Source organism: Westerdykella ornata (genome assembly GCF_010094085.1).
Source record: "Westerdykella ornata strain CBS 379.55 unplaced genomic scaffold EI97scaffold_28, whole genome shotgun sequence".
Classification (NCBI taxonomy): Eukaryota; Fungi; Ascomycota; class Dothideomycetes; order Pleosporales; family Sporormiaceae; genus Westerdykella; species Westerdykella ornata.
The window spans coordinates 210,446-236,810 of NW_022986878.1; the positions used below are offsets into that span (position 1 = coordinate 210,446).

At 55.5% G+C, this 26,365-nt stretch overlaps 10 protein-coding genes across 10 annotated transcripts; 5 read left to right on the forward strand and 5 right to left on the reverse strand.

Annotated features, from left to right (window-relative positions):
• Positions 1 to 581: 581 nt before the first annotated feature.
• EI97DRAFT_445071 (uncharacterized protein) lies at positions 582 to 1,681 on the reverse strand (the record flags this gene model as incomplete). Its single annotated transcript, XM_033799943.1, has 3 exons — positions 582 to 953; positions 1,237 to 1,545; positions 1,625 to 1,681. The coding sequence occupies 3 exons, from the start codon at positions 1,679 to 1,681 to the stop codon at positions 582 to 584; spliced, it is 738 nt and encodes a 245-aa protein (XP_033650879.1).
• Positions 1,682 to 3,645: 1,964 nt separating this feature from the next.
• On the forward strand, positions 3,646 to 4,244 carry EI97DRAFT_161686 (uncharacterized protein). The gene has a single exon (XM_033793356.1). The coding sequence runs from the start codon at positions 3,833 to 3,835 to the stop codon at positions 4,151 to 4,153; it is 321 nt and encodes a 106-aa protein (XP_033650880.1). The 5' UTR covers positions 3,646 to 3,832; the 3' UTR covers positions 4,154 to 4,244.
• Positions 4,022 to 5,062, forward strand: EI97DRAFT_436204 (uncharacterized protein). Its single transcript, XM_033799040.1, has one exon. It carries the CDS (start codon positions 4,337 to 4,339, stop codon positions 5,042 to 5,044), a length of 708 nt encoding a protein of 235 aa, XP_033650881.1. The 5' UTR covers positions 4,022 to 4,336; the 3' UTR covers positions 5,045 to 5,062.
• Positions 5,063 to 5,704: 642 nt separating this feature from the next.
• On the reverse strand, positions 5,705 to 7,689 carry EI97DRAFT_161683 (cora-domain-containing protein). Its single transcript, XM_033793355.1, has 4 exons — positions 7,012 to 7,689; positions 6,327 to 6,955; positions 5,921 to 6,220; positions 5,705 to 5,850 (listed from the first exon to the last, which is right to left on the reverse strand). The coding sequence occupies exons 1-4, from the start codon at positions 7,609 to 7,611 to the stop codon at positions 5,820 to 5,822; spliced, it is 1,560 nt and encodes a 519-aa protein (XP_033650882.1). The 5' UTR covers positions 7,612 to 7,689; the 3' UTR covers positions 5,705 to 5,819.
• Positions 7,690 to 7,833: 144 nt separating this feature from the next.
• On the forward strand, positions 7,834 to 8,621 carry EI97DRAFT_424648 (uncharacterized protein). The gene has a single exon (XM_033797141.1). The coding sequence runs from the start codon at positions 7,918 to 7,920 to the stop codon at positions 8,305 to 8,307; it is 390 nt and encodes a 129-aa protein (XP_033650883.1). The 5' UTR covers positions 7,834 to 7,917; the 3' UTR covers positions 8,308 to 8,621.
• A 2,546-nt stretch (positions 8,622 to 11,167) lies between these two features.
• EI97DRAFT_481011 (uncharacterized protein) lies at positions 11,168 to 15,033 on the forward strand (the record flags this gene model as incomplete). Its single annotated transcript, XM_033802038.1, has 2 exons — positions 11,168 to 13,742; positions 13,798 to 15,033. The coding sequence occupies 2 exons, from the start codon at positions 11,168 to 11,170 to the stop codon at positions 14,916 to 14,918; spliced, it is 3,696 nt and encodes a 1,231-aa protein (XP_033650884.1). The 3' UTR covers positions 14,919 to 15,033.
• Positions 15,034 to 15,771: 738 nt separating this feature from the next.
• Positions 15,772 to 19,077, reverse strand: EI97DRAFT_503607 (bifunctional acetylglutamate kinase/N-acetyl-gamma-glutamyl-phosphate reductase). Its single transcript, XM_033802793.1, has 2 exons — positions 16,450 to 19,077; positions 15,772 to 16,375 (listed from the first exon to the last, which is right to left on the reverse strand). The coding sequence occupies exons 1-2, from the start codon at positions 18,850 to 18,852 to the stop codon at positions 16,082 to 16,084; spliced, it is 2,697 nt and encodes an 898-aa protein (XP_033650885.1). The 5' UTR covers positions 18,853 to 19,077; the 3' UTR covers positions 15,772 to 16,081.
• A 381-nt stretch (positions 19,078 to 19,458) lies between these two features.
• EI97DRAFT_436208 (synaptobrevin) lies at positions 19,459 to 20,863 on the reverse strand. The gene is made up of 3 exons (XM_033799041.1): positions 20,409 to 20,863; positions 19,914 to 20,145; positions 19,459 to 19,857 (listed from the first exon to the last, which is right to left on the reverse strand). The coding sequence occupies exons 1-3, from the start codon at positions 20,514 to 20,516 to the stop codon at positions 19,841 to 19,843; spliced, it is 357 nt and encodes a 118-aa protein (XP_033650886.1). The 5' UTR covers positions 20,517 to 20,863; the 3' UTR covers positions 19,459 to 19,840.
• A 648-nt stretch (positions 20,864 to 21,511) lies between these two features.
• Positions 21,512 to 23,483, forward strand: EI97DRAFT_161918 (mannan endo-1,6-alpha-mannosidase). Its single transcript, XM_033793357.1, has 3 exons — positions 21,512 to 21,943; positions 22,004 to 22,710; positions 22,767 to 23,483. Exons 1-3 carry the CDS (start codon positions 21,859 to 21,861, stop codon positions 23,343 to 23,345), a joined length of 1,371 nt encoding a protein of 456 aa, XP_033650887.1. The 5' UTR covers positions 21,512 to 21,858; the 3' UTR covers positions 23,346 to 23,483.
• Positions 23,484 to 23,786: 303 nt separating this feature from the next.
• Positions 23,787 to 26,123, reverse strand: EI97DRAFT_436211 (amidophosphoribosyltransferase). Its single transcript, XM_033799042.1, has 4 exons — positions 26,038 to 26,123; positions 25,478 to 25,983; positions 24,389 to 25,425; positions 23,787 to 24,333 (listed from the first exon to the last, which is right to left on the reverse strand). Exons 1-4 carry the CDS (start codon positions 26,070 to 26,072, stop codon positions 24,076 to 24,078), a joined length of 1,836 nt encoding a protein of 611 aa, XP_033650888.1. The 5' UTR covers positions 26,073 to 26,123; the 3' UTR covers positions 23,787 to 24,075.
• Between the last annotated feature and the right edge of the window lie 242 nt (positions 26,124 to 26,365).

Here is a 26,365-nt window from a genome sequence, read left to right on the forward strand (position 1 = left end):
ACGCCTTACCCAAGCGGGATACGACGGATCAAGTGCTCGTGGTGTGACCAGAGAAAAAGCCAGGAGAGGAACGGTGAAAAAAAAATCCCTGTAACGTCCGTCGTATCTCCTTGAACCTTGTGATGTGGTCGTCGGAATGGACGCGTGGACGTTTGAACAGACGTTGACAGTCGGAGATGCGACTCGCAACGTTGAACCAAGGGACTCCAGTCACCGCCAGCCGCAGGGATCACTGAAACAAGGCCTTCTGGAAGACGTAGCCGCACACACTCCGAAGGATCAGCCGTTTCAATAGCCGTGGCTATCTAGGAGCTGGGAGATCGAAGTCGTGGGAGTCTATTAGGCGGAGGCTCGGTTGCCGAAGACCTTGTTTCCGAGAGTAGCAGTGATACCGGGGCGACGAGTGACTGGAGTAGAAGCGGCGAAGACGAGATACATTGCGGTTGTGGGTTCGATTACAGGAGGTGGTGGTGGTGACGGCTACGTCGGGCGAGCTGTCACCGAGGTCGAGGAGGTTTCGGAGTGGTGATGGAAGGGTCGGCGATTTGTTCTCGGCTTCTGTTGTCCTTTCTTTTTAGATGTTATTGGCGGTGGATGTACATGGAGTTGAGCGGGGAGTCGTTCTTAGCAGGTTGGTAGGATAGGATGGCTTCGTGGGTGAAGGCGAGGAGTAGCGGTGGAGGATAGATGACGGATGAGAGGCGAGTGTTGACAAAGTACGTGTTGTTTTGAGAGGAGGAGAGGGCAAGGGAAAGGGTGAATATAAAAGGGAGAGGCGAGCAGTTTGTTTCGGACTGGTGATGGTCGTAGTCTGTAGGCGGCAGCGTCGAGTGGCGGAGACAAAGGTGACTGCTGACTGAAGGAGCCCGGGGGAGGGTGGAGGCAAACGCGAACAACAACGACGAGGTTTGGAGTACTATGTCGGGTGTCGATGGGAAGCCTAGCTGGGGCCTCTATTCGAGGCTCAGGGGCTCTCGCTTCATCTGATAGTAGTCCATGGTGTTCGGTGTTGTCGGTCCTCGGTGGGCAGTGAATGGATGAGATGGGAGAGAGAAGACGAGGCTTCTTAATAGGAGCGGTGGGCGGAGGGGAGAGAGAGGGCAAGCAGCCGGGCAGCTGGGCTGGGCAAAGGCAAGCGCCTTCTGGGAACAGTCATTCAGAGGAGGCAGGAGCCACGGAAGCAGGGGCTGGGCAAGGTGCACGGGCTCTTCATCTTGCCACACCAAAGTAACACACTGACCACGACGCATTCCGCATCGCATCGCATCGCATCGTCCCTCTCTCGTTTTCACGCTGATTATTATTGCCGCAGAGGAGGAATCCGAGATGCTCTCTCTCTTTGTCTGTGGATTTGATGACTTGGTTTCTCATCGTGTACGGCCATGTCCGTGGTGCTACCGAGTAGAAGAGAGAAGTGCTTCTTCTCACAAGTGCTGCGACAACCAGCGTGTGGCTGCGCCTGCGCCTGCGCCCTGCGTCTGCGTCTCCGGCATGACAAAACAGTTGGCATTCTGCGTTCATCCTCCAGCTGCTTTTGAGAGATAACTAGCCACGATATCAGCATGGCTACGGCCCATTCTTGCAGTGCATCGCCGACGGCCTACATCCAGATAATAATCCATACCATTCCTCTGTTGTTATGGTGTACTCTCGACCCTCTCAGCTGTGTGCCTCCATCCATCAGCAGACAGCTGGGGTTGGCTACGTCTGGCAGGCTGCCATGCCGTGCTCTCTGATTCGCACCAGCTGTCCAACCCCTCACCCTCCCCTCTCTCCCCTCTTCCTCTTCTCCCCTCTCGCGTCTCCTAATCCTTCAATTCAATGAGGTATATTTGGGGCTGACGACATGCACCAATGCACTCGTTGCGGCTATATTTGCACCGCTTCCCTCGACACCCATTATTCACACGCTGCAGCACTTCATCTGGAACTGCGGCTTCCTCTGGGCCTTGTCTGACGCAGATAATGGCTCAACCATCTCACAATCAATCAGCAGCCTCATCAGCCAACACGGAGGGAGCAACGGCGCCTGTTCGGACTCCCACCACCCACAAACCGGTTCGCCCCTGGGAGGTGACTCTGAATTCCCACATCTCCCCCTCAGCTCTTTCTCGCCACCATAGACAAACCGTGGAGCCATCACCATGCCCTCTTTTCGTACGTCTTTGTCTGCAGCGGCAAACAGCCACAGTTGATATTGTCCGATGACGAGTCCGGCGGTCCCAAAGCCTTGCGCAGAAATTTCTTGCAAGGGCAAACTTACCATGCGTCGTCTTCGCTGCGTGACCTGCTGACGCGAATGATTACATTTCGCCTCCGCTGATTCGCCCTAGCCTCGGAGCTCGGATTTTCTGCGGCCGTTCCTTGTTGTTGCAAAGGTTCCAAGGTTGGCTCGCTGAGTCATCGCTCCCATCGCCATTCATTCCGCGGTGCCACCACCATCACGACTCTTCTGCCTGCTTGGCCGAGAGCAGTCAGTCGACTTCAACAAAACTCTTGCCATCGACGTGATCTGCCCTCCGGCCCAAGGCTTCCGTCGCCCGGGCGGCAATCGCCCTCTCAGCTGATTGCGTGATGGCCCGCGATTGCGACGCGTTGCGGCGGTTCGGCCTGGAGGAGTGAAGGAGTCATCGGGCACAGTCTCCGTTGCCGCCCGACTTTGCAAAGACAGTGGAACTACTGCCATCACCACGAGTGACACAGAGGGTGGACTCATCCGGATCGGAAATTGGCAACAGAATTTCGTCGGTTACACAGAATGTGGCCACTTCCAAAAAGCATAACCCAGTTTCTTCTCTTACACGTTCAGCTTCCCTAATTCCCCTCCTATGCCTCGTTACTCGACGCCCTGCCCGTGAATGGACATGTCCCTACATGCGCAGCTGTCTCCTGGCTGGCATCCAGCGCCTCATCAGGGTCCATCTTTTGTCCCACACTCTCCTTCTTCACCACTCCATCCGGCGCACTTCTGGCCAATACACGTGTAGCGGATCAGACTACACCCTTACTTCCTGCAGCTACACCTTCTTATGAACACTCTCAACAGCACTCCTCCTGCTATCTATTAACCTTCTATGTACTTTCGCAGGGACTGTTTCTCTTGTGCTATTCTCCTCGTCAGTCATATGTCTTCTCACATCTAACCGTTCACTGCGAGTGCTGGTACAAAGGAGGGGTACCGCCTAGACTTCTGCATCCCACGAGAGCCAACTTCTCCTGCAAGAAACACGAGCTTACGCCGCCCTGGCACCAATGGCGCGTATGCAATTGTCAGCTTATTTACAGCTTCTCGAAACTTGGCTGAAGAGGGGCATGCATAGATTGAATGGTATGCGCGTTGTTAGCTGCAACACCTCTTATACCGAGTTAGCGAAAGAATGCTTTCTTGGGACCTGCAATATTGCTATCAAAAATATACAAGTAGGAACAGAAGCGAGCTAAATGTACCAAAGTGGAAAGCTCACGGTGTAGTCTACTCGTAGGAATAGAGCTTACACAGTGGACAGGAGCAAACTATCCACATGTGCTTGCACCAAGGATGCGCCTACTCTGTCTCAATCAAATTTCAGCCCTTGGGACTAATCAATAGAGGTACATATCTATTTTGATTAAGAAGCACGAATCGAAAAATATTCCACACCCTCCAAACCCCTCCCAATGTTGCCCAGGTGAGGGCTGTCTCCCACGTGAATGCGCTTCTCATGTCTGGCAATGACGTCATGCATACCAACAACCCATCGCTCCACGCACATCTTGCCCCTAGCAACATCCATAATTCCGATTCCCTCTACCAGTACACAGTAATTACCTCCGCCGTCTCCCTCTTCCCAAAATGGGTCGCCGACACCGCGCGATCAGCACCTCGATCCTCCGAGCCATCTTCCACTACAAAGGACACTCCAGCCATAACAACCATCATCAGAAAAACAATGAATATAGACCGCCCGGGCTACTGGCCCGCATCCTCGCCTTATTCTCCGTATTCTACATTTCGCTAGAGAGATACCGGGCAGAATTGTTCAAGAAGCTGCGGAATGACATTTGGGAGGTTGACGAGGAGGAGTATGTCGAGAGTTTCCGAAACCCGGGTAAAGGATCGCGGACGGATTTGATTGCGATTGGGGATCTGGGGTATTCGGGGTCGGTATGTTGATCCCATGCAGGCTCCTTACTCTTCAACGTCTCTGATCAGTTCATATAAAAAGACAACGGTACTAATTCCCCCTCCCAGGCATTCTTCACAACCCCAAACTCCAAATTCCTCGTCAAATCCCTCCCGCGCTCCTTTGAGCAATCCTTCTTCCGCAACCGCCTCCTCGACCCCTACACCGAACACATGGAACTCAACCCCTCCTCGCTCCTCGTCCGAATCACCGACCTCCTCTACGCCCCTCTCTTCACCCTCGGCGAAGCCCTCGGAACCACCCCATCCCACCACATCGTCATGGAAAACACCCTCTACGGCAAGAGCAGCTGCGCCAAGCACGACCAGGAACGCTGGGAAACCTACGACCTCAAACCCGACGACTACTTCTACCCGGAGCGAGACATTGCGGGGGGAAAACTGGCCCCGGAGAGCGTCAAGGAGCGCCTCACCGACACATTCCCGGACCGCGTGCGCGTGACGCAGGACCAGAAGGAAGAACTCGTCGAGCAGCTCCTCCGCGATACCAAGGTCCTGCAGGACGCCAATGTGGTGGACTACTCCCTCTTCCTGGTCCGCTACCCGGCCTCGCTGGCCTCCAGCGTCCCCAAATCGCCGGGCCGGAGCTCCGCATGGCGCGCGGGTCTGGCGTCCAGGGACGGGAAATGGATCTATCGGGCTGTGCTGTTGGATTTCTTCTGGGCCAGGGACGCGCTGCAGGCCAAGGCGTTGACGGGGTTGGTCAAGTTGTGGAATGCGGTCAAGTTTGGGAAGGGCGAGGGGCCGATGAGCATCACGACGACGGCGGACGAGTATAGGAGTCGGTTCCTGAGGATGGTGGAGAAGATTGTTGAGGTGGAGGATAGCTCGGGACGGCCGGCGGGGGAGGTGTTGTGTTGAGTGAGGATGCGGTTCAGGCGAGGGTGGTGGTGGGGAGTGGAGGTGACGAGGGAGACTTTATTCAAGAGGGAAGCTGATGGTGATGTTTAGCGGTGTGTGGGATGGGAGGGTCTGGGACGTTTGCTCTGGTAATCGGGATGGGGAAGTTGGAAGGATGGGGAAATCGTTCAGTGTCATGATACCCTATTATGAAGATACCCCAATGGTACCGTACACTATCCAGCGAACTCTTGCACATCCGTCACCACTCCCATGCATCATGCTAATGATCCAGGTTCTGATAATTGCAGACACTTTCGCAGTGACCGTGGACGGGCTCCATACTTGTACATGTTCGATCTACCCATTCACTAGTTTTATGTATGCCTAGTTTTACATCGAGCCCGGACTCATCATATCTACATCCAACCAACCAGAGCAAGGGCGGTAAACACGCTCCGCGAAACGCCGGTGCTATGCAAGCCCAATCTATCAATCAATCAATCAATCCAGAGAGCAACGCTGCTGCAACACGCTTTGTCGCGATGGAAAGCAAAAACAAATGACAGAAGAGTAGAGAATGCTCCCTTCAACAGGCGAAGAGGAACAAAAAGGCCGAGACAAGATATGTGACAGAGAGGGAGAAGAGTAGAACCCGCTTGCCTCAAAACAACCACCACACTCGCCAACCGCACTCAGCTACTCTGCACCTCACTCGCCCTAGCCTCCGCCTTGGCCAACCGCCTCGCCAACGCGCGCTCCCTCTGTATCAAATCCGCGACGCTCTCTCCAGCCCTCAACCCCTTCGCCGACCCAACGATTCCTCCCTCCTCACCCCTCCCATCCACCTCCCTCCCCCTGTTCGCCCCTCTCCATCCCCAAGCCCCCCTTCCCCACTCCCTTCTTCTGTCACTTCTCCCAAAAGCACTACTCGAGCCACCACCATGCCCCCACATACTCAACCGCTGCACGCGCCGCAACTTCTGGATCCCGTAGACGGCGACGGCGACGCCGAAGACGGTGCACCACGCCGAGACGGCCCAGAAGCCGGCGTCGGATTCCTCGATGAAGTTCTTGAGGTTCATGCCGTACAGGGCGGCGACGAAGGTGCCGGCGGTGATGGAGAGGGTGAGGATGGAGAAGCGCAGGTCCAGGAGCATGAGCGAGTTGCGGTTGGCGTCGAGGATGGCTTTGACGCTGGGTGAGGAGTTAGTACGCATTTTGGACGATGTGGGTGGTCGGGTGTGGGTTGGCGAGAAGGGGAAAGGGATGTGAGAGAACAGGAAAGAGAAAGCACACCTACATCTCCTCGGTGTTGCGTATACTCGACACCAAGTTCTCGGCGGCCTGGACAATCTCGTCGGCAACTTTATGGTACGATTCCAGCATCATCTCCACTTCCGTGTGGTCGTGCTCGCCGCGCGTCTTGCCCGCTGCCTTCTCGCTCAGGTACATGGCCGACAAATCGTCGTCGGCTTCGAGTAGCTCCGTCAGCGCGTCTCGGACAAGCCGCGCCTTCTGCTCGAATGAGCCGAGCTTCTTCGAGTAAATGAGCAGGTAACGCAGCTTGTCCCTGTCGATATCCTCCTCCAGCTCCATCAGAACCCTGACAACAGGCTCGCTCACGCCCTCGAACTCCTTCTCCAGGCCCATCGTCACGCTGATGAGGACCGCTTCCAGCGCGCGGAATTCGTATGCCAGGGTCCCATTTGCTTGAGACTCCTTCTGCCGTAGTTTGAGGTCGAGATCGTACATGAAAACGGACTGGGCCTTGGAGTCGGACGTCCCGTAGGCGTCAAAGACAAGCACGCGGTTGTGTTTTATCAGGACACGGAGGTGGAGCAAGTTGATCAGGATGGCGGAGGGTCGAACGAGAATGTGGGGGAGCAGCGAGGAGTCGATTTTCCGGAGATCGCGAGGGAGGAGGCCGTACTGGCGGTTGTTAGCGCTACTACATTCAAACTTTTCGTTGCGCGTGTTGTGCGCACCTTAGCGATCAACTCGCTCTTCTTGAATTCTCCATTGACCATGGTCACGTTGCCCGACTCGTCCAGCTCTGTACACCGGATCTTGAGCTCATTTGCCGGCCTGGTCGTCCGCCCTAGAGCAGTCAATCCTTCCTCTGTCACCGTCCCAAGCGGCGACACCGGAGCTGGCAACGGAGGCGGTCGCGGCCGCCGTGTACTAGGCCAAAGCTTCCAACCATGACTTTGTGTTGTTGAGAATGCTCTGCGGTATGAAGCAGGACCTAGAAGAGGCCCATTTGACGCACGTAGTCCATCGTGGTGGCTACGGCGTGGCTGGTGGAATCGTTGACATCGTGGGCTGAACGGCGCAGTCGGCGATGTCAACGCCTTGTTCCCAGCACCTCCTACACATGTTGTGTTCTGTGCAGCGAATCCCCGTATTCCCTTTCCCAAACCTCCATCTCTTACACACGTAGAGATATATCTAGCATCCCGTCCTCTAAAACCGGCGACACGGCGGACACTCGTCGGCGACTCGAAAACGCGGAAGACTTGGGCGCGGAGGAAGTTCAATACAGCGGGGGAAGGGGGCGCGCAGGTAGCAAGGCGGATTTGCTTCATCACTCTCCATGCAGATTGTTGAGAGGAGTGGGAGGAGACGCGGCTCCATGCGATCTTGGGACTTGCGGTTTCTGGGAGAAGGCTTGGTTTGACTATTTTCTCTTGGCAATGATGGTATTCGATGAAAAGAAAGTTACGCTAGCCAGAGGCGGTTACGTTCCGCCTGGGCGATGCATGGTGATGTCACGTGTCCGCGTCCTACTATGTCTCCATTATCCTCATCTTCTAATTTATGAACATAAACATCACCCGCCAGTTGCAGGACGTCTTCATCAATCCCGTTTCCTCATTGTCAACCCCAATGGCATGCCCCCTCTCTGGAACGCCTTGATCCGCACGCACCACATAACCTCGCGCAAGAAAGTCTCCAAACTACGCGCCGCAGCCGCAGCTCACAATGTCTTCGCCCTCCTGCGCAGCGGTGGCTGCCCAGGTATCATGTACTGCGAAGGGAGCGAGATGGGCGTGAGGGATTGGGTAGCCACGGTGCAGCGGTTGAGATATAAGGATTATCAGCTGGTGATCAAGCCGGGGGAGAAGCGGGTTGACGGTGGTGGTGGAAAAGGAGATGATGGAGTTGTGTATGGCAAGTTGGAGGAGATTGAGAGTGTGAAGGTTTATGGGGCATGGATGAAGGAGATGGGGTTGTGGGGGTGGTGGAGGAAGGGGATGGGGTATGCGCAGGAAGGGGATTAGGGGTGTGATGTTGAATTTCAAAGGGTGCTGAATTGATTGCAGGGAAAATTTCAAGGAAGGGGATGGGCCACCTTGAATGGTTAGTGTACTTCCATTGCGCCGTAGTCGGTGCATTGATCAGATTCCTGGAAGTGGCCTATATGATGGTACATTTGGAGGATGTACATGCCGAAGTGCATCGAAAAGCAAGTGATAGCGTACGATGGAGTACCCAGAACCCTCTCACGGAGAAGTTACTTCTGGTATCGAGTACCATTCAGGAGTGGTTCTGTGTCACCTAATCAACATGCTGGTTTTGCTTTCGTGAAGTGACGGCGTAGTTCGGATGCAGCATCCTCGTCCCCAGTCAGGTCTGGGCGATTCGGCAACACCGGGACGCTCTAGCACGGCTTCACAGGGTAGCACAGCGTGTCACTATATATGAGGTGTGGATATCCGAGATCCGATGCGTTGTGTCTTCGTCTGAAGCACCAGTGTTGTGTTGTGCATACGCACCAACAACCCCCGATGGGCGACACCGCTCTCATGGATCTGGTTTCTCTGCACATGGTGCCACAGCAATACTTTCGTTGACTGCCGGATCGTCTAATACAACGAAGTTGAAGCCATGCCCAATTGCGTAGGAATGGAGCTAGGCTATTCTCGCTTTACACATTGTTGAGAGTTGGCGATGATGAACTCTTGGGAAGGGAATATGAACGGAAAGCGAGCATTCCGAGGACATGCGAGAAAGGGATAGCAGCTGATCTCACTGATCATGGCGTAGAGGGGTAAGCTCCCGCTGTTACCTGTGGCGGCCAACTTTAACGTGATGGACTGAGGCTGTAGTGGAGACACGGGTCACAAATGTAGAGGCCATCTGCAAAGTGAGCAAGCCCCAACGCCGACAAATTAATGACGCCTTACCACCTCGGTCACATGTTGGATCTGATAGCTATGGCACATCCATCTTTACAATGTGTCAAGCTGATAGTGAGACAAGATTCACCAGCTGCAGTGCGCCCAGAGGGCCGTTCGCGGAGACAGGATTAGTAGTCTCAGGGCAACGAACAGCAGAAATGCACATGCTATCGAAATACACAGGTCGTCGCAACCGATACGTTCCTGATACGTGTCCTCTCACAACGATCCACTGTCATCACCTGCCGTGTCCTCGCCGCACTTACACGGCGCGGCAAGTCCGAAGTGGGCTCCTGATCGGAGGATTCTTCACCTGCAGGGCGTGGAAGAGAGGCGATGGGAGGCGTAGATTCCTACGTGTGGGTTCTGAGAACTGGCGAGGTGTTCTCTGGGTGGTGGCTGACTCGGTTGAGTGAGGTTGGAAGGTTTGAGCAGTATGTGGCGGGTTGCCACGACTGTTATGAGCCTAGAGCAGAATTACGTAGTATTGGATAGATGGGAGCCCAGGGACTAGGTGTAAGACAACGTGTTGTTTTGAGTGCTGGTGTCGCCCACCGTTGATCAGTCCAGAGAGTGAACCCCAGAGGATGATGAATGGCGGCGGTCGTTGATGGAGGGGACATGGTGAGACTGTAATACTCTTGCCCCATAGGACTTGCGCGTTAGCAACCGAAGGGTCTATATCTATTTCTCGTGCACAAGCCGATGAGAAGTACGAGAGAAGTGCGACAAGTTGACTTGTGGGACTGTGACTACACGCGACTTTGCGGACGAAGCATGGCAGATGCCGGCCAGCTTTGGATACTCGCATTCGAAATATAATGGAAGCCAGTCAGGGACCAGTTGGTAGGTACTATGTACATATTGCGGAGTCCCAAGCGGAAATCTGCCCCCGGCAGCTGCGTTACAGAACACGAGTAGGCCACCTACGCAGGCCTGCCATGGGCTGCAGTAAGAGGCGTACAGCTGTTCCACACCATTGGTCCAGATCCAATACATACTGTAGTAGGTGGCTATCCGGGTACGGACTACGGAGTGGTGCCTGGGTGGAAACGACGCCTGTCTACACGAGCACGAGAGCATGTGGAGTCCGATAGGAGGGTTTAACCATGGAGCTGGACCCTTCGGACAGAGTACATACTGTGTACAGATGCCGTACGATGATACGGAGCATTTGATACGACGATCGGTGCATTGTTACGGGGTGCCGAACTCTCGCCCCTTTGAGGTCTGGAGCCTGGGAGGAATGCAGTGGAGAAGCATGCCATACAGAATCTCTCCATCTGTCCTCAAGCTCTTCCTGCGCCAACGCCTGATGACGCCAGTATTGTACGTAGTACACTCGAAGGAGCGAACATGAAACAGAAGGACGCGGCGCCAGGCGTGGGGCCCAACGATCAGGGCTGACGGCATGTGGACAATGGGGTGTGGAGTTGGGAGGTTGCCGGGCTATATTTGGGGGCTCTCATTGCGGCTTCGCGTGTTAGCATGCACCACTTGGGCTGAAAGGGGTTAGTCCAGATCTTCGGACCGCCGCGCAGACGCCACACCCTTCGAGGAGGACGTCTCTCATCTCTCCTTCACTGCCCCTGCCCTGCCCTGCCCTGCCTCCGCCTTCGAGTGCTGCGTCTGCGAACCCGGATTATCGCCGAAGACACAATGAAGCGAACTCCGTTGCTTGGTGTCCTTATCATGACTCGTCCCCTCTTCATTTCCGTATCCCCAACATGCTCCTCGGTTTTGCGTACCATGTGGAGGCCTCGGAGCTGCCTGCGCCGTATTTGCACTCTTCCAACCAACTGAGGCCCATCTGATCTCAGCCCTTGTGAGCCTTGTCAGCCACTGGTGTAGCTATCCTTGTCAGTCAGCCCCAACTGGGCCGCCCCCAACCAGCTCTCGTCGAGTCTTCCATCATTACTATTTTGATATTCGCGTTTGGTGTACATCTCGTCGTGCCATGATGCTTTCCGGGGAGCAAGGCGCCATACTTGGCCACTCCGGACCCTCCCTCTCCCCTACACCATCTTTCATACAAACTCACACACTACGACCGCATCTTCTGAACAGACGGAAGACTGTCCATTCCATTTCGGAAATTTCCCCTAAGCGGTCGGATCTGCGGCTGGCCAGTAGACCCTCGCAAAGCTCTGACCACGACGTTGCAATGAAATCACCTTTGTCAACGAAGAGTAAGGACGGGGAGAAGGAATCGAAGAAGTGGAAGAAGAAAGGAACCATTTTGCGCGCCGTTCCAGATGCCACAGCTTGCGCGGCAACTCCGCTAATCTCCTCCATTGAAAGGGATATGGCAATGCTGCCAAATGAAGAGGTTCTGGCTCGTATATCACCACCGTCACCACAGAAAACAGAAGAACACCTCCCCGTCCGTCCACCGTACCAAAACAGTTTCAATCGATCTCACACCCGGGCTAGCAGTAACAGCGGAACGACACTATGTACCATTCCCGCGGGGACCGAAATGCAATTCCCTGAGCTCAAAGGCACCATCGGCATCTACAAACATGGACGGATAGAATGGGGTTCAAGACATGACATGGCGGGGAGGAACCGGAGACCAAAAATTCAAGTCGTCATTCCTAGCGACCAGCGCAATCGACCGTTACCAACAAGCCCCTTTTTTCGACAGGGTCCGTTCAGCGTAAAGAGCAACAACCATATCAGATCCGCGTCCGCCGAGTACGGATTCTCTCACGACGTATCCCCGCCATCCGGATCAAGATCCGTACGTACACGGGACTCCGCTGTCTCTCCGTTGAGCGCGCAACACCACCACCATCACCATCCATTGACGCACTTCCGCTCCTTACCGGCCGTACGCGAATCACCTCAAAGAGGAGGTTTCCTATGCGCAACCATACCCTCCAATACCGCCCCATCCCACTCGTCAGACGAATCTCCGGCAGATGACGGCTCATCCGTCTATTCGAAACGATCCTCAATGTCGAGTATCGAATCCGACAGCCCACCTCCAAAATTCGGTCGCATCAACTTCCACGAGCGCTCTGCCAGCGCAACATTCTCGATTACCTCTCCAGTGAAAGCAGGGATCTTCGACAGTGAGACGCCCCCAACGCCACACATCGAAAGTCAGCCTCGGGAAACTGGACCGCAGATGCCCATCCATAGTCCTGCCACGCGCCGGTATGCGCCCCATCCGCCCATTGAAGAAGATGTCGAATTCATACCGACGTGCGACGTGCGCCCGCTGCGAGTATCCAGTGGCAACCATAATGTTCGGCGCCGGCCAACGGCCAAGCGCAAGTCATCTGCTGCTCGCTGCAGTCACCGAAAGACACTGTCAGCTGATCCGGGTATGGGCGCCATCAATGAAGCCATCCAACGCTCGTCATCAGCACAGCACGCGCGGGATATCTCCACTCCGACCCTCAGTGAAGCTGAGAATGACCTCGAGCAAGAACTTACGACATGTCCAGGCGCCAGCACCTCCAAGTGGAGTCCTGCATCCGATGAATGGGAGACGGTGCCCGAGACGGAGGCGCCTCCAGCCTTGCCGCGGAAGTCCAGTAAAAGGGCATCGACTATGCGGAACAAGGATGCGAATTTCCGCCTTTCACGGGTCCCGGGGAACCATATCGCCTCGCAGTTCAAAAGGACCCGCTCTTTAGCAAAGAGTAAAGGGCTGACAATTGACATTCCCGACAAAATCAGGAGCGTTCCCGAAACCGTCGAAGCGTCTCCCGTCCCTCCCCGAGCGCAACCCCGAGCTATCACTCCCGATGTCGCCGAGAACGTCATATTCACTATCCTTCGCAACCTAGAAACCTTTGACGATTTGTTCGCTACAGCTGTGGTCAACCGGGGCTTCTACCGGGTCTTCAAACGTCATGAGCTGGAGCTGATGAAATGCGTGCTGAAAACAATGTCGCCTCCGGCCTGGGAACACAGGGAGTTCTGCTATCCAGGGCACGACGAGATCGATAACGAAGACGAGGAGGATTTGGCCCTTGTGCGGCGACCACGCGAGTATACGCCAACTACATACTTCCAATACTACACCCGGGACTTGTATATTATTGCCGCCCTGAAATCCCTCATCAAAGAAAAGTGCCAGTCCTTCCTTCGCTCCGAGATGGCCGTCGCATTGGCAAGCACCGAACGCGCCGAGTCGGCGCGCGTGGACGACGCACTCTGGCGCATCTGGACGTTCTGCAAGATCTTCGGATGCGGCAAGGGACGTGAGGAAGACATTGTGGCGCAGATGGATTGGTTAAAGGGTGGAGCGTTGGTGCATCAGAAGACGTGCACTTTTAGCATTCTGACGACGGAGTCTATCGATATGAATGGGATGCTGGCGAGTGCGCCGGAGTGTTTTGGCAAGGGGAATGCAGGCGGGTTGACTGCGGAAGAGCTGTTTGATATGATGGAGTTGTGGAACTGCTTGGGAGTGCTGTTGCAACCTTTTGAAGGTCGGACGATTCAAGCGAGGGAGTTTGGGGTCTACGAGAATACGCACATTCGTGGGGGTGATATCGACGGAGAGGAGATGATGTTAGGTAAGTTGCTCCGGCCCTCAGGTCTCTCACTTGATACTCACTGACGGAAAACAAGATGAATGGTACTACTACCTCCTCACTCTGGGACTCTCCCCCATCTTGGACCTCTCGGGCCCCTGCTCCCGCCCCGACTCCTCCGCCTTCGTGCTCGCCGCCCAAAACGGCTGGATCTCCAACTGGACGCCCCCCGTCTTCGGCGGCTCTCGCCGAAACTTCCTCAAAGAAGCCGCCTCGCGCGTCTATGAGGAGAAAATCGCCGTCACGTACGCGGAGAGCTCGACCAAGGAGATGCAGCGGCAGATGTCCAAGCAGCGCATCCAGAGACACATCAGTGAGCTAAGGCAGAGGAGGGTTCAGGGAGTCGAGAGTGGGCGATTGCTAGGGCCTACGCGGATGAGCCAGGAGAGACCGATCAGCGAGTGGGAGGATGTGATCAATAACTTGACAAGGCCGCGGGCTGCACCCGGTACGTCCTCGAATCTTGTGTCGCACATCCCGACACTGCGATCAACGACGTCGAATCCCGCTCTCGCGGAGCAACTGTCTGCCACTCCCGCACCTGAACCTCAACTTCCACCACCTCCACCACCGACAGCGCAGCAAGCAAACCCCTCAGCCACTCGATCCGGCCCCAACCGCACCGTCGCCCAACCACTCCTCCCCACGCCGCCTCCCTCCACGGTGCCCAGCGTCTCAGGAGATCGCAGAAGCAGCACCGCACCCAGCGTCATCATGCCCTCCATCACCGAGCACCCGGCCTTCCGCTTCCCGGACTCGATCCCGGAAATGCCCGCCCTGCACGAACATCCCGCCTTCCAGCAACAGCGCATCCACGATGACGACCACCACCATGCCTTCCCCCACTCCGCCCCCTCCGTATCCTCTCAGTCTCAGTCTCACGCCCAGCACTCCCCTTCGCACTCCCAACGGCCCAGCACCTCGTCCTCATCCCACCACCGCATGCAGCACCAGCACCCAGCGTTCTCCCAACACCCGCTGCAATCCAGCATCTTCGGCAGCGACGCGGCGGAGAACACGGCCGAGAAGGCCGTCTTTCGCATCGTGGAGATGGGGTTCACGGCGGAGCAGGCGCGGAGGGCGCTAAGGGTCACGGATCTGGGGGATGGGTTGAGGGTGGATCGGGCGGTCGAGGTGCTGCTGAGGGAGGCGGCGTAGAAGGGGGAGGTTCTGCCTCAGCTTCTTTTCTTCTTTCCTCTTGTTTTCTTACTGGCTTTTGTGTGTTTTCCACAAAGGGAGGGTTAGAGATGATGGACATGCATTTCCACCGGATTTTGCGGGATGCTGCTGGAGTTTCGGATGCGGTCTTGTCGATTTCTCGAGTCTCGATTGCCTTTGGTTAACTTTTTGCTTTTGCTTTTGCTTTTGCTTTTGCTTTTGCTTTTGCTTTTACTTTTGCTTTTTGCCTGTGATTTTGCTGTTCTTCTTTTTCTTTGTTTCTTCCGAGTTTGTTTGTACGGGAGCGAAACGGAGGACAAGAGGAGTCTCCGCGCTGCCCATTTTCATTTCCAACAGCCTCTTCTTTTGCATTCCATTCCATTTCTTATCCATCTGTCGTTTCGGACCTCTCTCTCTCTCTCTCTCGTTGCGCAGGATACCCACACAGACCATTCCATTCGCTATTACCGTATTTCCGTAGCACACACGCAGCAATTGCATCACCTTGCCGATTCAAATCAATGAAATACCCAATGCCCACCGTGCGATATCCAATCTACAATGTTAAATGTCCGATAGCCAATAGCCACTGTCCACTACTATCCAATTGCTCGACCCATCTACGTCGCCTACGTTCATCATCCAGCATCGTCATCGTCTACTGCTCGGAGAGTAACGCATTACTATTACCATTATTATAACCATCATCATCATGGCCTTGTAAATACACACATGATCCTTCTTCCTTCGTGAATACTGTCCGACACACCCAAGCGCGCCTAACGCATCACCACAATACGCATGTTCAACCCCTACGCAACACAAGTGTCCTACTCAGCGCTCCCACATATTCCTTCCATTCATGCATCCATCCATACATTGATTCATGTCGATTCCACCTTGCAAACCTGTTAACAAGTCCACAAGCAATCACATCGGCAAAACGACAATGGGAGCGCAAAAAGTACAATCTATATCTTCATAGATGAAGCCCTACAACAGTGCTAAACCCCACACAAAATGCACGCGTGCTACTTTCTCTACACGACTCTACACCACTCTATTCTACCTCTGTGCAAACCGTTTTAGAAACAAGGATATATATACAAGAAAGACGACGATAATAGTCTTGCAAAAACAACTATTCCTGATCCCCTCCTCAACTAATAAGGAATACCATCATACTCGCCATACCCCAGCGCCAGGTTCATATTCTGCAGGCACTGCGTCGCGGCGCCCTTGAGCAGGTTGTCAATCGTGGCATTCACCACGACGCGCTTGCCCGAGCTGTGCACCGCGAACCCGCCAATCTCGACGCCGTGCTTGCCGCTGATGGCCTTGACCAGGGGCGACTCGCCCGTGATCTTGACCAGCTTCTCTCCGGCGTAGCGGTCCTGGTAGAGGTTGCGGATGTCGCGGGACGTCATGGTTCGGTTCAGCGGGATGGAGATGGAGTGCTGGATATGAGTTAGCAAGAGTATTTTCTTGACATGCTTGACAAAAAGGGCTCTATGTGATGGATGAGACCTACATGAATACCCTGGAACCAGCTCGCCACATGTGGAATAAACGCCACCTCCCGTCCCAACTGGCTGCTAATCTCCCGCTCATGAATATGATCCACCAGACTGTACGGAATGATGTTGTTCTCCAGATTCTTGACGTCGTTCTTCGGGCTGGGCTTCGTGCCTGCGCCCGAATACCCGCTCACGCCGAACACGGTGGGCTGTCCACCGATGAACTCGAGCAAGGGCGCGATGCCGAGCTGTGCGGCCGTGGCATAGCAGCCGGGATTCGCTATGCGCGTTGCGTTTGCCAATTTGCGGCGATCGACGAGCTCAGGGAGGCCGTACGTCCACGATGAATCAAAACGGTAGTCCGCGCTGAGGTCTACGATGACGGTGTCGGGTTTGCCGGCTTCATTGATGGCATCGACAAAGGGCTTGCAGACGCCGTTGGGGAGCGCCATGACCCAGCAGTCCACTTCGCCCTGCTCGGCCATCTTCTTGACGTCCTCGGGCGCGAGGTTCTCGTAAGTGATATTGCGCTTGGTGTAGCCTTCGAGTTTCTTGCCTGCGAGTTCGCGCGACGAGACGTGCCGGAGGTCCATGTTGGGGTGGCGGTTCAGGAGGTCGATGAGAGCTTGACCCGTGTAGCCACGGGCACCGATGAGGGCAATCTTGGACGGCCAGTCTTTGCTTTTGAATTTGAGTCCGTGAGGGGGATTGGGGTTGGTGGTCTCGACAGCACGGGGAGCAGTGGTAGCGAAGCCGCGGGAAGTCATGGGAGCCGCCTTGCTCGACCTGAAAGTGGGCCGTGGCTGCTGCCCGAAGACCCTAGCCCCGAATGCCATTGTCGAGTATGAGCGTGTCTGCTGGCCATGCTTCAAGCTGGCAGCATAGTCTGCTGCTCGCCGAAGCTGCGCCTCGAGGTTGTGGTCGCCAAACATGGCCCGTCCGTGCTTGGAAAACTCGCTCATCATGGCCACCACCTCTTGCGGCTCGGCGGTACCCCAGAAACAGAAGACCTCCTTCTCTCGACGGAGGGTGCCGTCTGCCTTCTCCTTGAACCAACCCAGGTTCTCGTCCTGGGTCTCGACAGTCCAGTACATCTTGGGGTACTTCTTCTTCATACGCTCAAAGATGTTGTCCGCGACGTTGGTGAGGAAAGCGTCCTTGGTGGTGGTGAAGGTAGACAGCTGTGCGAAGCCGCCCTCCTCCGCTGGCGGGTAGACGATAGCAACAGCGCCCATGTTATCATCAAAGAAAGCCTCAAAGGGGCGGTTCTTCAGATTGTTCAGGAAGCGATCGATGACGTCGCCAGAGTCCAGACTTTCGCGGTCCCGTAGCAGCGCATCCCGCAGATTCTTCATATCGGGGAGGTCCTCGAACTTGGAAACGGCCTGAATGCTCTCACCCTTCCTAATCAGCGTACCGCCGCCGGTGTGGGTGAAGAGTTCCTTCTCCAAATACTGTGGGTGGATGATGGCCACGGAGGAGGTCTTCGGTAGGTCATCTAGCAGCTTTTTGACTTCCACAATCTTGAGCTTGGTGCCATATTTGACCCAGGGTTGCTGCATAAGCGTGTCATACTCCTCGTCGAGGTTGATGGTGGAGATGAGCTTTCCCGTGTCGCCATTGTAGAGACCGCCCTTCTCGCTGAGATAGACAATCTTGAGAGGCTCCAGCGCCCGGGCCAGAGCCCCCGCAACCACATCGGCATTCACATTGAGGATCTGGCCATCCTCGGTCTCGGCCATGGAGCACAGAATGGGCAATTCCTTGGCCTTGAGCGCATCGACAATGGGGCGCGAATTGACCTTGGTGATGTTGCCCACATACTTCCACTTCTCCTTATCGAGGTAGTCAGCCTGGAGCACGCCGGCGGTGATTGGGCGTGCCGGGATGCCCCAATCCTGCCTCAGCTTCAACACCAAGTCCATGTTGGCCTCAAGGAACAGCTTGCGGGCAATGCCGAGCGTTTTCTTGTCCGTGACGCGGATGCCGTCAATGAACTCGGGTTCCACGCCTGCGTCCAGGAGCAGCCGGTTCATCTGGGGCCCTGCGCCATGGACAATGATGGGGTACAAGCCCATGGCATACAAATGCTGCAGGGCGAGGCATAGGGTATCGATGTGGTCAGTCAAGATGGCTCCCCCGACCTTGACGACGGCAAATTGCTGCGAGGACACGGAGCGGAACTGGGCGAGGTACTGGTCGATTTCCCGGCGCGAGCTCACGCTGCCGAGCAAGCTCAGGAAGGCGGCCCGCATGGAGGTGGCATCGCGACTGTCGGCGGCGGAGGTGTAGAGGCGACTCGAGGCGGGCACGAGAGCACGGGTGAGGCTTGTCCGTAGCGCTCCTCTTGTGGGAGTGACTCTGCTGCGGGCATGGCGTGTGGCCGCACGAGCACCAGAACGCACGACGGCCTGCATTGCGGCGGGCGAGCGGGGGAAGCGAGCGGATCTTCAGCACTCGGGCCAGTCGGCAGGGCGGAAGGACGAGGGAGAGGAAGAGGACGTGGAGGGAGGACGACCCAGGAGGGCGAAGGGAGAGGAGAGGGAGAAAGAGAGAGAAAGGGAATTGGAGGTTGGAAGGGTTGAAAGGTGGAGGTGGAGGTGGAGTCGAGTCGGAAGACTCACAATCGATAAACCAAGGAACTTTTTGGGTGGAAGATCTCGGCGAACGAGTCGGGAAACCAACCCCAAGACAACGCCTCCGTTATCGCACCGATCGTCAATTCACACACCAGATACATGCACCGCCCGAATGCCATCTGCATCCTATACGAGCGCCGTTGGCGTCTCTTGATTGCCTTCTCTGCCGAGCGGTATGTATTACATTACCCCTTTGGGCAATGGACAGTGAAGGATGCTGTCTTGAGCTGCTGCATGGGTTGGTGTGGAACAACCGTGATACATCTGTTGGTATTCAGTGCTTGGTCCTACATAGAGGTGCGTATTATTCAAGGGGCCCGTCTTTGTTGGCAGTCACGATAGTGAATGGAATATGTCACGTCACAAGTGTCCTCACGAGCCAGCCCGCAAAAGCCCAATTTGAACATGGCATTATCATCAGCTATCCGGTCGGAAGCGTAGAGTTCCATACCCATAGATGGAAAGGAAAAAGCCAGACCCTCCTCACACAGGACATTCGATTGTTGCATCCTGCTCCCAAGAGGGCCTCACTCCCCCTTCCCAATGCAAGAAAAGAAATGAAGCACAAGAACCAAACCAAGAGCTCCCAGTTCGCCGTTGACGTTAGTACACGCATCTCTGTCTACAGAATCGTGTGCAAGTCTGCCCATCTGGCATCCGCTCGCGCTGGATGCCATTGGACAGGCCTGCAAGACATCCATCCCCTTTTCATATTAAGTACGGCATGTAGGCAAGTATTCGTGACGGTTTACGAGCAGGACGGGCTTTAACGTGTCGCAACGACTGAAGGGCGTTAGCTCTTGGTTCCCCTTCTCTTCCTTTCGGTCATCCGAGCCTACCTGACGGGATAATAATAATGGCCAGCAAGACGACGATTCCGACAATGAGCCACATGCGCATCTTCATGTCCTTCCACCACATCTGCTTGCGCACGCGGTTGGCACCCCGCCGGAAGCCCTGGGCCGACACGGCCAGGTTGTCCGTCTTGTCCTGTAGCGAGTCGAGGTGGGCTCCGCGCTCCGAGACCTTGTTGATGTTGTCGCGCATGATGCCGACGGTGCTGTCGATTTCCTGCGTGCCCGTTAGCAAACATGCCCTTTCAACCGCTTTCCACTTGCGCATGTCATCTGCAACAAGGCCGCTGCGGCAGCTCATGCATAGCAGATGCGGATAGAGCCTCCTCGGCGGATTGCATCATGGTGGGTTGCCCCGTGCCAGCGCTGCACAAACCCACAGCTCGCAGTCGCTCTCCCAGAGAGCAAGCGGCGGCCATCTTGCTCCACCTCCAGGAGCTGCGCAGGGAAACAAAGAGAGGAGGGAATCAAGCGACTTACCGCTTGCAAGGCAGCGGTGCGCTGGTTGTTTCCCGGGCCGCCAGCGCCACCCTGAGGTGCGCCGCCAGAGGGAATGTATGGGTCGTAGGGCTGCTCACGGTCGGCCATGGCGTTGGTGATGTACAGTAGAGGTCTGATAAGAATTCGCGAAAGGTGCTACTGTGTGAGAACCCGGGTTGCGATCGTAACGAGGAGCTGGTTGGGGATGTGTGGAGGGTGGGTGTAGAGTAATGGGAGTGCTGGGAAGCGGACGATGGGCGGGCCGGAAGTTGTGACGAGCTTGGTCAGAGGGCGGTTTGACCTGTGAGGCTGAAGCTGGTGAGCCACCCAAGCCAAAAGCGTCAGAGACAACGAAAAGCGAATTCAGAGCGGATTGGAAGCGGTGATTTAGGCTGCACGGTAGATAGCAGGAGAAGTAATTAGTCGATATGGACAGCAAAGCAAAAGTGGAATGGAGCAGGATGAGATACACTTGTTTGACGGGTTCGGGAGGCCTTTGCGCCACAGTTTGACGGTCACGTGATGATCAGCCACTTCCAAGGTTGCGCTGACGAGTCCTTCCTTCCCCTCCACCACAGTAGGGCTGGGGCTGCTGCTCCGTCAAAGAAACACATCTTATTATTGAACCTGATTCCGCCTCCGTGGCAAACGAAGAGAACGAGGCAAACAAAGCCCGTAAACCAGGACTGTTCCTACCCGCACATGCGACCTGTGGATTTCCCAAAGCAATCTCGTCAGTTTTCCATTGCATACTGAGTGCCCTCAACACAGCCTCCTTCACTCGCAGATGGCATTGGCCAAGCGCCGAGGGCCCTGCTGAGACGCGTAACGTTGCACGATGTCCCTGAGTAAGCGTCGTATCAAACCGTTTCTGTGGATTGGATGACTGGATTGGGCATGGCGACTGCGTAATACATCTATTTCGAATTGCTGGTTGCAGTCGTATCCTTGGAGATCCATTCCTTGGCACCTCCTCGGCGAAGACGGTACGCCCATCATCCACCTTGAAACCTGCTGCACTCTCCTGAAGAGACAAGAACACACTCCCACTCCCACTCCCACTCACCCTTCTTCTCGCTCCAGGTCCTTTCACACCGACACTCGCTTGACTTCGCGTGCTACTGCTGTACCTTACCTGCCGCCTCCCATCCTTCGTACACCCCCTTCACCACCGTGCGACACCTATCCCGAAGCCCATCTTCCCCCGGATTCGCCCTTCGTCTTCCCCCTCCCGGGCGGTACTGCCCCCCTTTCGACGTCCCCGTCTTTTCACGGCTTCTCTACGCTTGCGCGAATTCCCCGAAGCGCCCCCGCAACTACAAACTATAGCCCTGATCGACAACGCTGCGCGTTCCGACGTCACCGGCACGATCCGTACCAGGGGCCTGAGAGGGTTCACTGCTAAGACGACTTCGCACTTTGTATCTGCGCTGGCTGCCTATACTACATAATGAAGTTTTCCGTATCTGCGCTTGTTGCGCTGGGCGCACTGGCATCGAGCGTCCAGGCCATTGACCTGAATCCAGATGACGTCCGTATGTCCTAGGCTCCTTCCCCAAACCCACCACCGCATATGCTAACCACTCTATATGCAGAGTCAATCAAAAAGGCCGCCTCAATCGCAGCCAAGGGCCTCCGAAAATGGTACACCGGCGACCGACCAGGCGACACACCGGGCAACCTTCCAGATCCCTATTACTGGTGGGAGGCCGGCGCCATGTTCGGCGCCTTCATCGACTACTGGTACTACACGGGCGACACCACATACAACGCCATAACGAAACAAGCCTTGATCCACCAGATCGGCGACTACCAGGCCTTCATGCCGCCGAACCAGACCAGGACGCTGGGTAACGATGACCAGGCCTTCTGGGGCATGGCCGCCCTGACCGCCGCAGAGGACAAATTCCCGGATCCGGCAGAGGGTGAGGCGCCGTCGTGGTTGTCTCTCGCGCAGGCCGTGTTTAACACGCAGCAACGACGTTGGGACAACGCGACTTGCGGCGGTGGACTGAAGTGGCAGATCTTCCCCTTCAACAACGGATACAACTACAAAAACACCATCTCCAACGGGTGCTTCTTCAACATTGCCGCCCGGCTGGCCAAGTATACGGGGAACGAGACGTACAGTACATGGGCCGAGAGGGCGTGGAACTGGGAGCGGGCGATTGGCCTCATGAGTCCGGAGTACTACTTCTACGACGGGACCGACGACCGCAAAAACTGCAGCGAAGTCGACCATCACCAGTGGACATATAACGCTGGCGTGCATATGGCCGGCGCGGCCGCCATGTGGAACTTGGTAAGTCTCCTCGCACCCCTTTCGTTTTTTCTCCCTTACTCACCTGCAACCCCCAGACCCAGTCGGACCCCTCGCGCGAACGCCTCTGGCGCGAACGCCTCGCGGGCGTCATCAAATCGATCGACATCTTCTTCCACAGGGAAGTCAAGGACGTCATGGTGGAAGTGGCCTGCGAATTCAACAACAAGTGCAACAACGACCAACGCTCCTTCAAGGCCTACCTCTCGCGCTGGATGGGCTACACGATGCAAGTCGCGCCCTGGACCGTTGGGGACCTCATGCCCAAGCTGCGCACCTCGGCCGTCGCCGCCGCCAAGCAGTGCAACGCCGAGGGCGAGGCGCAGACGTGCGGACTCCGCTGGTACACGAACGGGCAGAACGACGGCTCCTTTGGGCCCGGCGAGCAGATGTCCGCCATGGAGGTCTTTCAGAATCTGCTCATCAAGGAGGTCCCCGGGCCCGTGACTCTGAATAACGGCGGCATCTCCAAGAGCAATCCCGAGGCCGGCAGCGAGGAACAGCATCTGCCGACTAATCTTGATGATGTCACGACGGGGGATAAAGCGGGCGCGGGTATCCTGACGACGGTTGTGTTGGTGGGCATTTTGGGCGGCGCGTGGTGGATGGTTTCGTAGATTTTGTGGAGGGTTTTGTTGGTTGAGGCGATGGTAGGGAGAGGAGGGAAGGAATGGAGGCGACGAGGTGTATCATAATCTTTTCCATTGGGCTATCTCAGTTTTGTTATTTTTTTTTCCCCTCTCACCTCCGCAAGGCTCGACTTGCTAGCTAGCTCAGTCAGTCAGTCAGCGGTCGGTTCGACATATTCCCTCGGTGTTCTGGTCCTGAATCGATATATACATATAAATATTCAGCGTACCAGCGGCGTCTGGACGGGTCCTTCTACAATACCTATGTCTATTCCTCTGTCAATCACATGGATATTCAAGTCGATAGGCAAGGTCTTTGCTGGCTTATGGTATCCTACTTTAACATTCATTCGCATGCATCTATGCTCTCCCGACATGATTTGGTTAGTAATATGCAAGCAGTTGAAAGAAAGAAGATGAGGCAAGAGACAGTATTTACTCTTTCATTCTATATACCCATCTATTCATTCCAGTAGTGATCGGTTGGAGGCCGCCGACCTTGGCCGAGCCATGTCATGTCCGACCGAAGTTCAGGATTCTGTCGTGATAATCGGTAAAAGATCGTTCATCCCAGATAGATGATGATGACATATTTACTGTGGCCTGAAGTCCTGACTAGAGCAACCGAGCTCTCCTTCATCCAAGTCCGCATGCAAAAACGTATTCTATGTTCGTTCCCTCATTTCCAACCTCAGACCCACACACCCTCTCCTCTCCCCTAAGCGTGGTCATTCAAGTTATGCAAACTGATATCCTGACTCGCCGTCCGTCGAACCATCTCCGTACTACTCCGCCTACTGCTCTCCCCATTCCCGTTCCCATTCCCGCTCGCACCCCCATTACTAGAGGAACAACTCGAACAGCCGTTGCCGTTCCCCGACTGCTGCGCGCCTACGCCGTTGACGACGTTCTGTTCCGCATTCCCAGGATTGGTGTCATCGGACGCGGGTATCACATTGCCATCATGGTCAACCTCCTATTCCTACACTTAGTCACAGTTTGTAAAGGAAGAAGCATGACAATAGACTTACCACCCCCTTGGCCGCCATGCGAATTTGCTTCTGATCCGCCACACCATGGATCACTGCATCCCTCGCCGACTCCATGACCTTCATCTTCTTCGCCTCGCCGCGTATCCGCTCCAGACGCTCAAAGTAGTCGTCCGCCACGGGAGTAACGTACTTGCCGCAGAAGACACCGACTTCGAACTGCTGGGTAGCGGGATCACGGGGCGAGAGGGATGCACAGGCCTCAATGAGATCGGGAAGAGTCTGATAGATGACATCGTCGGCACCGATAAGTTCTGCGATAGCGGCAGATTCGCGGTGGTGCGCGATGAGTTCGGAAGAAGACGCGAGGTCGATGCCGTAGATGTGTGCGTTTGTGATGGGCGGCGCGCAAGATGTGAAATATACCTTCTTCGCGCCGGCCTCGCGCGCCATCAAGACGATTTCTCTCGACGTAGTCCCGCGGACAATGGAGTCGTCGACAAGCAAGACGTTCTTGCCCTCGAACTTCTTGCGCATCGGGTTCAACTTCGCACGGACTCCCTTTTGCCTAAGCTTCTGCGAAGGCATGATGAAGGTGCGGAAGATGTACCGGTTCTTGACGAAGCCTTGACAGTACGGCTTTCCAAGGGCTTCCGCCACGCACAGAGCGGACGTGATGCTGGTCTCTGGGATCGGCATCACAACGTCCACCTCGGCCAGAGCAGGTCCCAATTGCCGCTTGATGGTTTCCGCTAGCTTGAAGCCCATGTTGCGACGGCTCTCGTCGACGTCGATACCATCGATGATTGTATCCGGACGCGCAAAGTACACGTACTCGAAGATGTCGGGGGAGTACCCTTTTTGAGGATGCACCTGCCGGAAGACTGGCTCTTTGCCCTTCTCGATGATGACCGCCTGTCCAGGGAGAATGTCCTTGAACTCGCGGTAGCCGCATTGAACTAGGGCTACGCTCTCCGATGCCATCATGTAATCGGTTCCGGAGCCACTCTCCGAAGGCCTCCATCCGAGGACCATGGGACGGATTCCGTAGGGGTCACGGAAGCCAATCAGACCGAATCCTTACACAATGTCAGTTAGAGACTCAGAAGACAGGTTGCGGACATCAAGTACCAGCAAGCATAGCCGTGCACGCCCAACCGCCTACACACTGCGTATACATCCGTTCCAGGGCTGCAAAGCAGTCTTCGGCATTGACACGGGCCTTGCCCGTCTCGTTGAGCTCGTTCGCAAAGACATTGAGCATCAACTCGCTATCGCTCTCGGTATTGATGTGCCTATGAGCATCCTGATCCAGATATTTCCGCAGTTCCGGCGCATTGATGAGGTTTCCATTGTGTGCCAAACAGACTCCATATGGGCTGTTCACGTAGAAAGGCTGGGCCTCAGAGTTGGCGCTGCTGCCAGCCGTGGGATAGCGGAGGTGACCGAGGCCCATGAAGCCGGGGAGTTCGGAAACGCGTGCGCCGTCGTTGAAGACGCGGGAGGCCATGCCGTTACCTTTGCACTGGTAGAAGCGTCCGCCAGCGGCGCAGGTGACAATGCCTGCTGCATCCTGGCCACGGTGCTGGAGAAGATATAGGGCATCATGGATCTCTACGGCGGCCGATTGGGATCTCCTGGCGGGTTTCTTAGTGATCATGGTTGCAACCGAGGTCGCGAGGGTTTCTTACGGATCCGCGTGGATCACGGCGATGATACCGCACATGCTGTATGTCGAGGAGAGCGAACGGAGGGTTCTGTAGGTTTACTGTTGGCTCCCATGCGTCAGTAAGGGTCTTTCCAAAAGCGAGGTCCAACTGTGCGAGGGAAGTACACCAGATTTTCAGAAAGTCTTTGGCCGCTCATTCCAGAGTCGCAAGTCTAACATCTAAAAGTAAAAATGACTGGATCATCATCGTGGTGATTGAGTAAAATAGGAACTAATTCATCAGCATTACGTACCTTATCAGACCCAGCACGAGGCTCGAGCGAAGGAAACTTGGAGAAGGTGGGGCGTGT

Coding starts and splice junctions, on each gene's coding strand:
- EI97DRAFT_503607 (XM_033802793.1), bottom strand. CDS start 18,852: ATGCAGGCCGTCGTGCGTTCTGGTGCTCGTGCGGCCACACGCCATGCC. Junction 16,376..16,449: donor GCTGGTTCCAGGGTATTCAT/GTAGGTCTCATC, acceptor ACTCATATCCAG/CACTCCATCTCCATCCCGCT.
- EI97DRAFT_424648 (XM_033797141.1), top strand. CDS start 7,918: ATGCCCCCTCTCTGGAACGCCTTGATCCGCACGCACCACATAACCTCG.
- EI97DRAFT_161918 (XM_033793357.1), top strand. CDS start 21,859: ATGAAGTTTTCCGTATCTGCGCTTGTTGCGCTGGGCGCACTGGCATCG. Junction 21,944..22,003: donor CCTGAATCCAGATGACGTCC/GTATGTCCTAGG, acceptor CTCTATATGCAG/AGTCAATCAAAAAGGCCGCC. Junction 22,711..22,766: donor CGGCCGCCATGTGGAACTTG/GTAAGTCTCCTC, acceptor TGCAACCCCCAG/ACCCAGTCGGACCCCTCGCG.
- EI97DRAFT_161683 (XM_033793355.1), bottom strand. CDS start 7,611: ATGAAGCAAATCCGCCTTGCTACCTGCGCGCCCCCTTCCCCCGCTGTA. Junction 6,221..6,326: donor ATACGCAACACCGAGGAGAT/GTAGGTGTGCTT, acceptor CTCCTCACCCAG/CGTCAAAGCCATCCTCGACG. Junction 5,851..5,920: donor AGAAGTGACAGAAGAAGGGA/GTGGGGAAGGGG, acceptor AGGGGTGAGGAG/GGAGGAATCGTTGGGTCGGC.
- EI97DRAFT_436204 (XM_033799040.1), top strand. CDS start 4,337: ATGGAACTCAACCCCTCCTCGCTCCTCGTCCGAATCACCGACCTCCTC.
- EI97DRAFT_436211 (XM_033799042.1), bottom strand. CDS start 26,072: ATGTGCGGTATCATCGCCGTGATCCACGCGGATCC. Junction 25,984..26,037: donor GCCGTGATCCACGCGGATCC/GTAAGAAACCCT, acceptor GAAACCCGCCAG/GAGATCCCAATCGGCCGCCG. Junction 24,334..24,388: donor GCATGGCGGCCAAGGGGGTG/GTAAGTCTATTG, acceptor GTGTAGGAATAG/GAGGTTGACCATGATGGCAA.
- EI97DRAFT_436208 (XM_033799041.1), bottom strand. CDS start 20,516: ATGGCCGACCGTGAGCAGCCCTACGACCCATACATTCCCTCTGGCGGC. Junction 20,146..20,408: donor GCACCGCTGCCTTGCAAGCG/GTAAGTCGCTTG, acceptor ACGGGCACGCAG/GAAATCGACAGCACCGTCGG.
- EI97DRAFT_161686 (XM_033793356.1), top strand. CDS start 3,833: ATGGGTCGCCGACACCGCGCGATCAGCACCTCGATCCTCCGAGCCATC.